The sequence below is a fragment of the Carcharodon carcharias genome, chromosome 11 (genome assembly GCF_017639515.1).
Source record: "Carcharodon carcharias isolate sCarCar2 chromosome 11, sCarCar2.pri, whole genome shotgun sequence".
Lineage (NCBI taxonomy): Eukaryota > Metazoa > Chordata > Chondrichthyes > Lamniformes > Lamnidae > Carcharodon > Carcharodon carcharias.
In genome coordinates this window covers 35,512,487-35,528,542 of record NC_054477.1, presented here as the reverse complement: position 1 = coordinate 35,528,542, position 16,056 = coordinate 35,512,487, and the positions used below count along the sequence as shown (strand labels likewise).

At 44.2% G+C, this 16,056-nt stretch overlaps 1 protein-coding gene across 2 annotated transcripts in view; it reads left to right on the top strand.

Moving 5' to 3' along the window:
* Positions 1–13,499: 13,499 nt before the first annotated feature.
* cog6 (component of oligomeric golgi complex 6) overlaps positions 13,500–16,056 on the top strand; it is a 135,792-nt gene continuing 133,235 nt past the window's right edge. For both annotated transcript variants that reach the window (XM_041198511.1, XM_041198510.1), the window contains exon 1: positions 13,500–13,682. In XM_041198511.1, the coding sequence (XP_041054445.1) occupies positions 13,548–13,682 (135 nt within the window). In that variant the 5' untranslated portion in view covers positions 13,500–13,547. The remainder of the gene's footprint in view (positions 13,683–16,056) is intronic.

Genomic DNA, 16,056 nt, shown 5'->3' with positions numbered 1-16,056 from the left:
TCTCCCACGCACGCGGGGCCTTCATCCAACTCGCTCATCTCACTGTCCCGAGTACTTTCAATGCTGCTTGCGGGGGTTCTCTTTCAGTTGTCCATCTGAACCGGCCTGCATCTCCCGGATTGTACTCCCTGTCCAACACAAGGCTCTGCTCGCTTTTGATTTCGACAACGATGGTCGTAGTCAGACTTTTGCTCAGCTCCCCTGTCCTTTCCCCTCCCCCAGTCACCTATGCCTTTTCCCCATCACTGTGAAACCCCCGGCACCACCTTTCACTTCCCCACCGTCACCTACCGACCTAAACCCTTGTCTTCCCATTCCCTACCTTCCCGAAAATCCCATCCCCACCCACATGGACCTCCCCTGACCTCTTCCTTCCCACCCCAGTGTCCGTGTCTGCCTCCGAGTCCCCACCACCCATCCTCGCCGCCCCTTCTACCGCTATTGGCGTGCCCTCACCCTCCCTCTCTTCTGGTTCCCTCTCATACTCACCATTCCCTCCTACCACACCCACCCTCAGTTCGTTCCCCAGGAGACAGTCATTGACTCCACAGACCCCTCCCTTGCCGTTCACCTGGACATACCCCATCTTTTATTCCCTCCTCCACCCTTTCTCCCTCCTCCCTCCTCCACTCTTACTCCCTCCTCCCGCTGGACACCTTCCTCCTCCTGGACTCCTTTCCCCTTCCAAACTTCCTCCTCCACCCTCAGTCACCTTCGAGCCTCAGACGATTTGCTCCCCCTGGACTCCTTCTCCCCTTCATACTCTTTCCCGCCTCCAAACTCTCTTCTCACCCTGGACTCTTTCCTCCTCCAAACTCTCTCCTCCCCTTGGGCTCCATTGCACCTCCAAACTCCCTCCCCCTCCTGGACTCCTTCCCCCCTCCAAAACCATTTCCCCCTCTGAACTCCTTCCCCCCTCAGAACTCTTTCCCTTACACCTCCCCACTTGCTGCATTCTCTCCCATTACACCCTCCTCCCCTGGTAGACCTTCCTCCCCCTTCCAACCTCACCCCCCCAACATCTTTGATCCCCCCCCAACCTCAACCCTCCCGACACCTTTGTCACAACCTCATCACCCCTCCAACACATTTGTTTCCCCCCGCAACCCCTAACCTCACTCCCCCCACCCCTCCAGCCGCAGATGCATCTTCCTCTCCCATTCCCAGCTGGACCACCCTCTCCCTCCCCTCACTAATCATCTGTAGCAGCCCACGGCCAAGACTGTGATGTTCCAAAGCAGACCCGAGATATCAAGAGACCTCACACCTTCCGTGAGCTGCTTTGCAGCGGAGCCATGTCCATGAGGATCCACGCGGCATCCGATGTATGTGTTCCTCCAGGGTCTGATAGCTGTAGGGCTCCAGCATCTTCTGCTCCTCAGATGTCTACGCTTTGAGCAAGGCCCTAATGGTAAGTCCCGATTTCTGCACGTCACACTTGTCCAGATGTGTTCTGGGCTGGCGTGTTTTCCCGCCGGTGTAACGGTAAACCTGGCATGGGGAAACGATTCCAGTCAGGCCTTACTTTGCATCCCATCAGCAGGATGTAAAGTAGGTTCACACCAACCTCCAGCGGGATTGGTGTTCTGCCATGCCGGCATGAAACCGATTTTTGGGCTTCTCGCCGTATTGTCGCCCTCTGCCTGCCATGACGCCCAACACCAACAGGGTCGGAAAATTCCAGCCTCAGTCTCTGAATTTTAGTAACGTCACCACTGTGTCACTGTACCCTGCGGTGCATGTGAACCCCTAGTTTCCTGCTCCTTCACCCCTTTCGGAATGTACTGCTCAGTTTATACAACTTCGTTCACTCTTCCTTTCAAAAAATGCATCGTTTCACACATCTCAACATTAAATTTCATCTGCCATGTGCCTGTCCATTCCACTATTCTGTCTGTGTCCTTTGAAGTCAGTTACTATCCTCTTATGTAATGAATGAATGAGGCCATGGCAGTTTATGCTCGCTTTTCAGCATTGATAGCTGTGGTTAGCGAGACAAAGCTGCCAGTGTGGGGAAAATGTTAGTGGTGAGATTTATCCCAGCATAGACACAATGGGCCGAATGACCTCCTTCTGTGCCATAAATGATTCTATGATTTATCATTGGAAAGCAACTCAATAGTAACTTTCAAAAGAGAAATGGATATATACTTGAAAAGGAAAAATGAACAGGGCTGAGGGGAAAAACACAGATGAGTAGGGCTAATTGGATACCTCTTTCAAAGAGCTGGTCAACCACAATGGGCTGAATGACCTCTTTCTATGCTGTGTAATTTAAGAGTTGGGTGACTTATACATTTCAGTGTCTCACTATCTACACCATTCATTGTAGGTTCAAGCTTGACAGCAACTTATATAATATGGAAAGTATTTACAAAATGGCATTGCATTTGCTTGCTGGCAGTTTAGATCCTCACCAACTACATCATTCTTTATTACAAAAAACAGCCAAGTGTCAGCTCTGTTACAGATATTAATTATTGTAGACTGCAGTAACGTTCATCTTTTCTCAAATTTTTAATTTGGTGATACTTTAGTGAAAATTTCTAGTAAAATACATGGCACTAGGAATTCATTGTATGTCAAACGAACATTCAAACTAGGAGCAGGAGTCAAATTCTTGAAGCTGTTTTATGAAGATTTTATAAAGCACCATTCAAATTTCAGCCGAATGTATGAATCTTGTCTATCCTTTTCATATTTAGTACATTTCAGCTGATTTATTGTCATTGATATCTGCATTCCTGAGCAGCTATTCTGTCAATATTTTCCAATATGGCATTGTTTGTTTTACAAATGCTTCCCTACCAGACTCGTTCTACATAGTTAGTTTGTCATTGCTTGCTTTAATCACAAAATAAACATAAAATCTGGAGAGTATACATGTTTAAAAAGTCACCGAAACAATTTGTACATTGACACCATGGTAGGCCCTGAATTTTTATGCAGCTCTCTAAGTCTTCTGCTGTTATGTAGGTGGGAGATTGATGGAACCCCTGGAAAAATAATAATATTTGCTTTTAACTATTTCTATAGTTTCTCCAGGAATTGCAAGGAGGGTATTCTGCTAATCTCCTACCAGGGAATGCCTGTGGAAATTCTATGTGTACAAATGTAAGTTTATATTCATATTTGCTAACTAATATATTTTTCTCCCAGTTTTCTTCTTAACTTGTCTTTCACTAGTGTGCACAAAGTTTAATGCAATACTTACAGTGACAGATCAGATGAAGAAGAAAATAAGTATAGTAAAGTTTGTGAGAAAGTGGTTGGAATAGGCATTGGAATTTCTAACTGAAAGTTGACAGGAAATGTATGCAGTGTTAATGCATTTTAATCAGATATAGAAATAAGACTGTTTTCAATATAAAACTGTAAAAACTATGAAAATCGTACATCCAAAAATTGCTCTAAATTAAATTGTGAGAGTAGGACAAGGCAACATGAGCCCAAACTAATAAAGGGCAAACTTACTAATATCAGGAAAGTTGTCGCACATACATAAAATGGTGTACTAGAGATGAAAACCCTGGAATCATTTCAAAACTAAATGAATGCTGCAATGAAAGTACTTTAGGGATTTTTCTGGACCGATGAGTTAAGACGGACCTTAGTTACCCATTACCATTTTGTGACCTTGTAAATCAAATTTCATGGAAATTACACAGTAGCCTTCAGTAAATGTTTTATTATAATTTAAAACCCAGAACTATTTTCTATTGAATATATTGCACCTATTATGAGAATTACATGCCTGAACAATTAGATTTGAGTGTATATAGATTTGGGAAATTTCAAAACAAAGGGATAGTTTAATATGCACTACATTGCTGGTGTGAATGAAGATAGATGTCAACCTACAAAACTCATAAAAGCTTATGAACAGCTTCAGACAAAAACCTGGCACAATCCCAAAAGCTGGCAAACCAAAAGACAGCGTGTAATTGAAAATCAGCCGAGAATAAAGATCTTTGACTAAGATTACTGCTTCATGGCAACCAAGTAACTCAAATTTATTTTTAATGACACTGGATTTCAGGATTTTTATTAGTATTTTTGAATTACATTCTACAATTCAGTTGATGTTTCATTGAAAGCTAAAACCCAAAAGCCTAAATGTTCTGACAGAAAGTTGTTGTCTTCAACTGTTTACCCTGGGCTGATCCTCTCCCCACAGATTCTCCCTGATTTGCAATGCATTTCTAGCATTCTCTGGAGAAAGTGATTGACCGGAAGGCTGCGTCAACAATGATGACAACAGTACATTATCTTTGAATACTGGACTACTTGTAAAGTTATATCGAGTTTACAGCACAGAAACAGGCCACTCAGCCTAACTGGTCCACACCAGTTAAAAAAGCAGTCACAGGAATGCTGGCACAAATGGCTTCCCTCAGGGCTGTAAGATTCTATGAAAAGGGAAAATGTGAAAGGATTGGTTTATATTAGTACCTTTAATGAAGTGAAAAAGCCCAAGGCACTTCACAGGTTCTACCAGACAAAATTTGACATTGAGCCACATAAGGAGATATTAGGGCAGATGATAAAGAACTTTATGAAAGAAGTAAGTCTTCATCACCCTCCTGAAACAGAGATTAAGGGAGGGTATTCCAGAGTAGACTCCTCTAATTGCAACAATAAATAGGCTTGCATTTTTATAGCACCTTTCACAAACTTAGGCTATCTAACTGCTTTACAGCCAATGAAGTACTTTTGAAGTGTAGTTACTGTTGTAATGTAGGAAATGCAGTAGCTAATTTGTGCAGAGCAAGCTCCCACAAACAGCAATGTGATAATGACAAATAATCATTATTTTCGTGATATTGATTGAGAGATAAATATTGACCTGGATAACTCTCCTGCTCCTCTTCTAACAAATGTAATGGAATCTTTTATGTCCACCTAAGGAAGACAGAGTCTTCTGAAAGAAAAGACCTCTGACACTGCAGCACACCCTCAGTAATGCACTGAAGGGTCAGTAGAGTGGCCATTTGTCCAGTTTTACCAATGTGGCCAACTCCAAGGCATAAAAAAATGACACTTTGACCACTGGGGTGGGGTGAGTTGGGGGGGTTCCTGGCCAGAGCCAGGGCAGATGGGGTGATCGGGAGGCTGGAGCTGAGGCCTGGGTGGAGGGCGGGGCAGCAGGAGGGGTGGATGGGGATGATGGGGCTGAGTCACACGGGAAGGCCAGAACTGGAGCAGGATATGGAGGCTGTAGCTGGGTATGGAGAGGAGCTGGAAAATGCTACCTTCCAGTCCCACCAAGGATCCCGCATGTAAAGCAAGGTGAGCCAAATATACCTTTCTGCAAGCTGTTTAAAAAAAATCAGTTAAATAAGTAATACATTTTGTTCTTAGCTCCACACACATGGAGCCTGGCCAGCCCACCTCCTCCTCCTTGTGGCCATGTGAATGGGCCAACAGCAGAGTGCAGTGCACATATGCACACTGCACATTCGTGGAAATGATAGAAACATAGAAACTAGGAGTAGGCCATTTGGCCCTTCGAGCCTGCTCCGCCATTCATTATGATCATGGCTGATCATCCAACTCAATAGCCTGCTCCCGCTTTCTTCCCATATCTTTTGATTCCTTTCGCTCCAAGAGCTATATCTAACTCCTTCTTGAAAGCATACAATGTTTTGGCCTCAACTACTTTCTGTGGTAACGAATTCCACAGGCTCACGACTTTCTGGGTGAAGAAATTTCTCCTCATCTCAGTCCTAAATGGTCTACCCTATATCCTCAGCTGTGACCCTTGGTTCTGGACTCCCCCACCATCGGGAACATTCTTCCTGCATCTACCCTGTCTAGCCCTGTTAGAATTTTATAGGCTTCTATGAGATCCCCCCTCATTCTTCTAAACTCCAGCAAATATAATCCTAACCGGCTCAATCTCTCCTCATATGTCAGTCCCGCCACCCCAGGAATCAATCTGGTAAACCTTTGCTGCACTCCCTGTATAGCAAGTACATCCTTCCTCAGATAAGGAGACCAAAACTGCACACAATATTCCAGGTGTGCTCTCATCAAGGCCCTGTATAATTGTAGCAAGATATCCCTGCTCCTGTACTCGAATCCTCTTGCTATGAAGGCCAACATACCATTTGCCTTCTTTACCACCTGCTGCACCTGCATGCTTACCTTCAGCAACTGGTGAACAGGACACCCAGGTCTCATTGCACATTCCCCTCTCTCAATTTATAGCCATTCAGATAATAATCTGCCTTCCTGTTTTTGTTACCAAAGTGGATAACCTCACATTTATCCACATTATACTGCATCTGCCATGCACTTTCCCACTCACTCAGCATCCTCCTCACAGCTCACCTTCCCACCCAGTTTGGTGTCATCTGCAAATTTGGAGATATTACATTTAGTTCCCTCATTTAAATCATTAATATATATTATGAATAGATCAAAGATGGTTGGACCATGAAAACAGGAGACTCCTCAGCAGTCTCTCATGTCACTGTCCTAGAAGTACAGGAGAAGGGCATTCTGGCAACAACCAGTTTGGGACATGGGACAACAGCTGGACTTATGGGACGATCCCGTAAAATGGGGATAGTTGGTCTCACTGAGTTTTACACCGGACAATCTGGTTTTCCGGTGCAAAAACAGAAAATGCTGGAAAAACTCAGCAGATCCATCAGCATCTATGGAGAGAAAAACAGAGTTAATGTTTTGAGTCCGTATGACTCATACGGCCTCATACGGACTGAAACATTAACTCTGGTTTTCTCTCCACAGATGCTGTTAGACCTGCTGAGTTTTTCCAGCATTTTCTGTTTCTGTCTCAGATTTCCAGCATCTGCAGTATTTTCTTTTATCCTGGTTTTCAGCTGGTTTGTCCCCGCCTCGTGGTTCCCAATTTTCACTGATTGGACAACTTATTTTCAGGCATTTTTATTTTGAAGTGCGAGTTTCACTCCATTCTTCCTTCTCCTCCCCCTGAACCCCTTTCACACTTGCTCTGCCGGTCAGTTGTTGGGAGGCCAAGAGGCCAAGTGACAGGGAAGGGGGTCGTTGCACAGAGTGTTAATTGGGGTCACTCTGTTTCCATTCAGTTGAACTTGGTCTTGATTCTTGGCCTAAACTATTCCAACGCCACTCACTCCAATAAGGATCCAGCCAAATTAATTATCCCCCCCGCTCTGTATAGCATATATGCATGGCTCCAACCAGCAGCACCCCCTTGCCTTTAGGCCAGTGAGGCTTGGACAGGGTGAACAACTGTCCTGTATTTTAAGGGAAGCAGCATTTCACTTGCACTTCCCTCAATTTAGTCTACTACATCCGCTGCTCCCAATGCGGTCTCCTTTACATTGGAGAGACCAAACGCAGACTGGGTGACTGCTTTGCGGAACACCTTCGGTCTGTTTAAGGGGGGACCTCCCTGTCGCTTACCATTTCAACACTCCACTCTGCTCTCATGCCCACATGTCTGTCCTTGGCCTGCTGCAATGTTCCAGTGAAGCTCAATGCAAACTGGAGGAACAGCACCTCATCTTTCGACTAGGTACTTTACAGCCTTCCGGACTGAATATTGAGTTCAATAACTTTAGACCATGAACTCTCTCCTCCATTCCCCCCCTCTTTCCAATCATGCTTTTTTCCAATAATTTATATATATTTTTCTTTTCCCACCTTTTTCCATTATTTTTAAATATATTTCCATCCATTGTTTTATCTCTACCTTTTAGCCTAATTCAATCCCTTCCCCCCACCCCACCCCCACTAGGGCTATCTGTACCTTGCTCGTCCTGCTTTCTACCCTTAATATCACCTATTAGCACATTTCTTAGCTAATATCACCACCGTCAACACCTCTTTGTCCTTTAGTCTATGACATCTTTTGGCAATCTGCACCTATCACTGGCCCGCTATCCAGCTCTACCTGTCCCCCCCCTTAAACCAGTTTATATTTCACCTCTCTTCTATTTTTCCTTAGTTCTGTTGAAGAGTCATACGGACTTGAAACGTTAACTGTATTCCTCTCTGCAGATGCTGTCAGACCTGCTGAGTTTTTCCAGGTATGTTTATTTTTGTTTTTGTTTTCAATATTTTTATATCTGGGGAAGAAAAATGTTCAAAGAAAATGACATAAAAAATGTATTTTTCATGACCGGACAACTTTTCTCCAGGGTTGCTGTATAGTCACTTCCTCCTGCCAATCACAGGTCATGCGATGTACTGTAGGGGCTCCGACCAGTGAGCTCCTAGCACGCGTGCAATCCGCAGGGCAGGGCTTTTCTGATGAGAGATCTGGTCGAGCATGAAGGCATTAAAAATGTCTCTGCAATAAAGTTTAACTGTTTCTTGATGAAATCAGTCTCCTCCATGGTCATCACATTTGGGGATGAGGGTAAAACCAACTTCGATTCTGCACCTCACCCTGTTACTGCAATTAAGTCAAATTTTCAAAAACTGCTCACCAGCCACGCGACTGTTTGGAAGAATCGACCCATATAATTTTGAAGACTGGAGCCCGTGTGTCGAGGGCCTCAGATTTTACTTTGTAGCAATTGAAATAACCGCCAAAGAAAAGCGGAAAGCAATCCTCTTAAGTGCATGCAGCAGTAAGACATAGAGCCTGATTCGCAACCTGACTGACCCAAGCACGCCCAATTCCAAGTCATAGCGAGTCAGTAGACCTAGTGAAAACACATTTTCAGACGAAACCATCTGTGATAATGCAGCGCTTTAAATTCAATTCAAGACTTTGGGCTGCAGGAGAGTCCATCGTAACCTATGTAGCGAATCTCAAGCAGTTAACAGAATACTGCAATATGAGAGACGTTTTAAACAATATGCTGCTGGACCGATTGGTATGTGGAGTCAAGCGCTGATACAGCGCTGATTGCTTGCCAGGTTAATATTGATTATAAGTGCACCGTAGAAACCTCCCTCACCATGGAAAGTGCTGTGAGAGACTCGTAGGCTTTGCAGCACATGGATAATGGCACTGTACTTTATACTGGGCAGGAACCTGCTGTTGAGCTGGCGCGAAGGCCAGACCTGCAGAATTAAAGCATGATTCAATGGCCACCATGAGAAACATTAATAAGCTTAACAGGTTTCAAGATAAAATTGCTTTAGATGTGGAGGTGACCATGGAACCAGGGGACATAGATTCATGGTAAGTGGCAGAAGGTGTAGGGGGGACATGAGGAAGAACTTTTTTACGCAGAGGGTAGTGGGTGTCTGGAATTCGCTGCCCAAGTTGGTGGTAGAGGCAGAAACGCTAAACTCTTTTAAAAAGTACCTGGATCTGCACCTTAAGTGCTGTAAGCTGCAGGGCTATGGGCCAGGTGCAGGAAGGTGGGATTAGAAAGAGCACCTGGGTATCCTCGAGCTGGCATGGACAAGATGGGCCGAATGGCCTTCTTCTATGCTGTAACTTTTCTATGGTTTCTATGGTTCTATGGAACAGATACCTGTAAACTCAAAGAGACAGAATGCCATTACTGTCATAAGAAGGGTCACATGATTAGGCAATGCCGTGCAACATTGAAGCAGCCTGCAAAACAGCAAACATGAGAGATGTAACAGGTACAGCAAAGGCTGAAGCTGCTGCTCCTGACGTTTACTCCTTATATAATGTGATTGCTGTGAAGACTGAGCCTATTACAATGACAGTGCAAGTGAATGAGAAGCCACTGATGGTGGAAGTGGATACTAGTGCCTCAACTACGGCGGTGGAAGAGCACGCTTTCAGGTACCTTAATGAAGGAAGACAGCAAATCAACTTGGAGCGGACAAACACTAAATTAAGAACTTAAACGGGAGAATCTATTCAAGTAAAGGGCCACTGTCCTAGTCTCTTACAAGGAATAAACAGTCCAACTGCCTGTAATAATAGTGAAAGGAGAGGGATCCAGTCTTTTAGGTTTGAATTGGCTCCAGCAAATCAAACTCGACTGGTCTGAGATATTTCACCTAAAATCAAATGGAATCCCAGAACTTCTAAGGAAATATAACATGGCTTTTCGGGATGAATTATGGAAGTTAAAAGGCATGCACGCCAAGATACATGTTGATTCTCAGGTGACACCACATTTCTTTAAGGCCAGGCCTGTGCCTTATACATTGAACAAAGGGTGGATGCAGAGCTGTGCAGGTAAGAAAAGCTGGGCATCATCCAACCTGTCCAATTCTCAGAGTGGGCCGCACCTATAGTTACAATGGTTAAGTCTGACCACACTATACACACACTTTATAGTTTGTTAACTATAAATTGACTGTAAATACGGCAGCAAAACTAGATGAGTATCTCATTCCAAGGATAGACGACTTATATGCAAAGCTGGCTGAAGGCAAGTCCTATACAAAATTGGATATGAGCCACGCCTACCAACAGTTGGAACTAGATAGCACGCCAAGAGAATACATGACTATTAACACACACAAGGGTTTCTATCAGTACACTTGTTTACCCTTTTAGTCTCGTCAGAATGCGCTATTTGTCAGAGAACAATGGTGAGTCTTTTGAAAGGACTCCCACGAGTGGTAAAATATTTGGATGTTGCTCTCATACTGGGTCAACCGAGACTGAACACTTGGCCAACCCGGAGGAGGTGCTAAGAAGGTTCATGGAAGCTCGCGTACAGTTATGGAAGGAAAAATGCGCATTTCAAGCACCAGAAGTCACTTATCTAGGTCACAGGGTGGACACCATGGATTTGCAGCCAGTAGAAGATAAAGTTCAGGGAATAAATGATGCACCATGACCATCCAATGTAACAGAATTCAAGTCCTTCCTGGGTATGATCAACTACTATAGCCGCTTCTTACCCAACCTGTCAACTGTTTTGGCACCATTACACTCGCTGCTGAAAAAGAACCACCATTGGTTATGGGGTTCAAAACAGGAAGAAGCCTTTGTGGAAGCAAATAAATTGCTGCAATCGTCATGTTTATTGGTACACTATGACCCTTGAAAGAGCTGGCATTAACATGTGTGCCTCTCCTTACGGTGTCAAAGCTGTGTTATCATATAAAATGGAAAATGGATCAGAAAGGCCCATTTGCTATGTCTCAAGAACCCTTTCCCAAGCCGAGAAGGGCTATTCTCAGTTAGAAAAGGAAGGATTATAGTATTTGGTGTAAAAAAAGTTTCACCAGTACCTACATGGATGACATTTTACCATTGTGTCAGACTATAAACCAGTAATGGGATTATTCAGCAAAGATAAGGCCATTCCGCCAATAGTATCAGCCAGAATACAACACCGGGCTCTGACATTATCTGTGTACCAGTATACTTTTATGTACCACCTTGGCCTAAACATTGCAAATGCAGATGCACTCAGTCACCTCTCATTACCACTGTGAACACTCCTGTTCCACAAGAATTAGTGCTATTATTGAATATCTTAGGCCAGGATTTTCCGGTACCCGAGAGGCAAAGCCCCAGCCAGAAGTCCATTGACTTGCGGTGGGATGAAAAGATCCTGGCAGCGGGTGGGTGCAGAAAATCCCACCCTTAGAACCTTCTCCTATGCATGCAAAACAAATTAGAAAGTGGATGAACAGAGGTCCAATATTGTCGAAAGTCAGGGACTTTGTTTTGCAAGGATGGCCAAACTCGCCTGTATCTGAAGAATTGAGACCATTCCATGTCAGAAGCATGGAATTAAGCTGTGAAGACGGAATTGTGTTGTGGGGTTCAAGAGTTGTTATCCCATCACAAGGTGGACAGCTACTCTTGCCAGAGCTCCACAGTGCACATCCAGGCATATCAAAGATGAAAATGCTTGCGTGAAGCTATGTATGGTGGCCAGGCATTGGCAGTGACATTGAGAGCATGGTCAAGCACTGTCAGCAACAACAGAAGTTGCCTGTTGCAGCTCCACTGCATCCTTGGGACAGTCCTGGTCGACTGAGTTTGACTACCTACCGATTGCATAGAATCATTCTTAAGTACCATGTTCTTGTCAATTGTAGATTCAAATTCAAATGTTCTTGTTAATTGTAGATTCAAATTCAAAATGGATGGATGTGTACAAAGTCAAATTGCCAACATCGAATATAACTATCGAGAAGCTACGTCACTGTTTCAGATTTATGGCCTATCTGAAATTGTTGTTTCTGATAATGGTACAGCCTTTGCCAGCATTGAGTTTCAGAAATTTATGGGTCTGAATGGAATCTGATATATTAAAATAGCCCCTTGGCATCCCTCATTGAATAGTCTAGCTGAAAGGGCTGTACCAAATTTCAAGTCTGGCATGAAAAAGTTATCGTAAGGTACTCTGGAATCTCGTCTTTCCCGGTTTCTCTTCAGTTATTGTAGAACTCCACATTCTACTACGGGATCAACGCCATTGATATTAAAGAAAAAGCTATTGCGTACACGTTTACGCTGGTGTTTCTGAATTTAGAGGGGAAGATAGTGCAGAACCAGAGTAATCAGAAGTTTAACCATGGCACAGTAAAGCTCGCACATTCAGTATAGGTGACATGGTATACATGCAAAATTTTGGCAGTGGACCCTGTTGGGCTCCGGGAGCCATTGTTTCAGAGACTGATCCATTAACTTTCCAAGTGCAAGTGGGAGATAGAATCGTCCGTAAGCACATAGGTTACACCCGTGCCAGAGAGACATTCCAACAATTATCTGATCAACATTGAACCGTCAACTTCTGAGGTGTGTTATCGACCTAGAACAGACATTCCAGATGTTTCAGAAGAGTTGCCAAATCCTGAACTGCTCCGTTCCGATGACGTGTCTCACAGTGCAGCTCCAGATCCTGCCAGTCCTGTTCAGGAACATCCCGTGGTAGGATTGCACCACTCTAGCCATATAAGAGCACCTCAGACTTGATTTATAATCACCTGGAGTTGTATATATGTTTGTTGGATTGTTTAAATGTTTTTCTGTAGAGTAATTGTAAAAAACTAAAGGGGGAGGAAATGTGGTAACTGGATGTTTAGTCACTCTCTCCTGCCAATCACGGGTCATGCGAAGTACTTTGGGGGTTCCGACCAGTGAGTTCTTAGCGCTGGCAATCCACAAGGCAGGGTGAGCGTTTCCAATGAGAGATCTGGTCGAGTGTGCAAGCACTAAAAATGTCTCTGTAATAAAGTTGAACTGATTCTTGACGAAACCAGCCTGCTCCAGAGTCATCATAGCTGCACACCGCAAGCATCCTAGCTGGAGATTGGTCTTTAATTCCTGGAGACTCCAGGCCAATAATCCTGGAGAGTTGGTAACCCTGAATGTGCCCCATACCCCCCTCATCACCCCCCCATCCCCATCATCACCCCCCCCCCCCCCCCCACCAAAACCACTAGCAATCCAAATTAACTGCTCATCCTTATTATACAGGCACAAGAGTGGGTCATTTACACAGAGACCAAGTGACTCTATAGTCCTCTCTATCTCTGTGTGTTTGTGTCCCACTCAATGCCTTCCCCTTCTCCCGGAACCATAGTGCGGGGCCAGCAGCGCCTGGCCGCCGGGTGCTTTAACTTGCGCGGTTTCCGGGTGAGGTGGCCCAGGTGCTGGGTCGGGTCAGGCTGGGCTGCTTTGCTGGGAGATGGCTGACTGCAGAGTGGAGGCACCGGGTCCGATTCTGGAGCCGGGGATCGGTGGCGGGGCCACGCAGGCTAACAATAACCCGCTGGCCAGGAAGCTGAATAAAATCCTGGAGACCCGGCTGGACAATGACAAGGTGGGGGCTGTCAGTCAGTCAGTTAGTCAGTCAGTCAGTTAGTCAGTCAGTCAGCCAGCCAGCCAGCCTGCTGTCAATGTATGACTTCACTCTACTAAATAACCAGATTCATTATCTATTCAGTGAGAATTACGTTAGACAGAAATAAGCCTCCTGCAACTAAGAAATAAACACAGTTCACTGAATGGAAGCTGCAAAGCTTCTGAATATATTGCAATTATAGACAATTCTTTCCAATGTAGAGAGCCTCAGATTAGAAGTGACTATGTTCCTCTAGCATTTTGTAAATGTAATCTGCTTGGCTATGTCAATGAGAAAGAAAAGGAGCAGCTCCATTTGCTTAAATAGGTTAACAAAGTGTAATGCTGTGTAAATCGGTTCATTCTCACTCGTTATAAGGTGTTATTTACATTTTGATTTAAAACGTTTCTCATACTCAGACATAAACAGCAATATTCCTTTGGTCACCATGAACCTACTCTCAATATGGACCACAATCGCTCCCTCAAGTTAAAGGGTACAGACTTGAGCATATTTGATGCACAACTGGTTCAGCTATCCATTCAATCGCATCAAGTGCTATCACACTCAAAACTATTTACTAGTCCAGGATCACTGGAGAACAAAGATAATCCTTGGCATCTTTTCTCTACTATCAACTGCCTTTCCTTTCTGCTATTTCCTCCACCCTCATCCTCAACAAAAGGTGCAAGGAGCTTGCGGATGTTTTTGTCAATATAATTCATTTGAATGCTTCTCCTCAGGCCCTAACTAGGACACACCTATGTTTCACTCTAGTTTCTTTCTTATCTTCCTCCATGCCCTTTCTGAGCTCACCTAGCCCATAAAATTCACCTCCTTTTGTCTTGAAAACTCTGGTTCCCTCTCCACAGGTATTGCCCCCACCCCCCCTTTATCAAACCACTGTCACCACCCTCATCGTAAAAGAAATGTGCTTGATATCTCTATTCTTGCGGATATCTATATGCAATATAGATGTCCTTTCCAAAGACTTTGAATGTGCTGTTGCCACCCAAATCTATACTTCCACATAATGTCATGTTTGAAACTCTCAGTTTTTGCCCCTGATCATATCCAGAGTTCTCTAGAAATGGCTTCTCTTCCCAGCCCTGCGCTGTAATATATATTTGGATCTTTTTCTTCCCCATCAACATTCTGGTTCTTAATGACATCATCTGCAGACTTGGGGTCAGTTTTTATAGGTTTGGTGTTGATACCCAGATTTACCTCTATCAGCTCTCCACTGTATGTTTTGTGAGACTGTTTGCTTGAAATATTATGAGTCTTGGATGAGCCACAATCTCTGGCACCTAAACGTTGGGAAGATTGAAGCCACTTGGCCTCCTCCATTCCTTTGCCATTGATGGAACTCAACTGATCACAAACCTGGTATCCTTCATGATCCTGAGTTGAGCTTTTAATCTCAGATCCTTTTTGTCACAAAGGCCATCTACATCCATCTCCATAATATCACTGGGCACTGACTCTGCCTCTCCTCCAATGCATCTATTGCTGAAATGCTTCTCATCCGTTATCAACTCCTGGATCACCTCCCACCCTGCACCCAGCATAAACTTCAGCTTGTCCAAAACATTGCTACTCATATCCTGTCCCTGTTAAGTCCTGCTCTGACATTGCCTTTGTCTTCACTACCTTAGTTATATTGGCTTTTGACTCCCCATATCTTCAATTTAAAATCCTAATCCTTGTGGTTACAATCAACCATGGCCTTGCTCCACCCTATCCCAAGAACTTCCTTAGACCTCAGCCCTACAGCCACTACTCCAGCACCCCGCAACATCTCTCTTTTCCTTTAATTGTGGCCTCCTGTGCATGCCAATGTCCCACAGTTGGTAATTATGTTTCGTGCTTAGGCCTCACACTCTGGGATTCCCTCCGTAAAACATTTGCTTCTCCAGCTCCTTAAACATGTTCCTTAAAATTCCTTTGACCAAGCTTTTTATCACCCTGGTACCATCTCCTTCTTTGGCTTGGAGTTGATTTTTCTTCCCTTGCTTCTCAGTGAAGCCTGATGGGATGCTTTTTCTATGCTTTACAGATGACACAAAACTAGGTGGGAATGTGAATTGTGAGGAGGATGCAAAGATGTTCAAGAAGATTTGGACAGGCTTACCGAGTGGGCAAGAACATTGCAGATAGAATATAATGTGGATAAGCGTGAGTTATCCATTTTGGTAGGAGGAATGGAGGTGCAGAGTATTTCTTAAAAGATGAGAAATTGTGAAGTGTTGATTTACAAAAGAATTTGGGAGTCCTTGTTCATAAGACACTGACAACTAACATGCAGGCGCAGCAAGGAATTAGGAGGGCAAATGGTATTTTGGCCTTTATC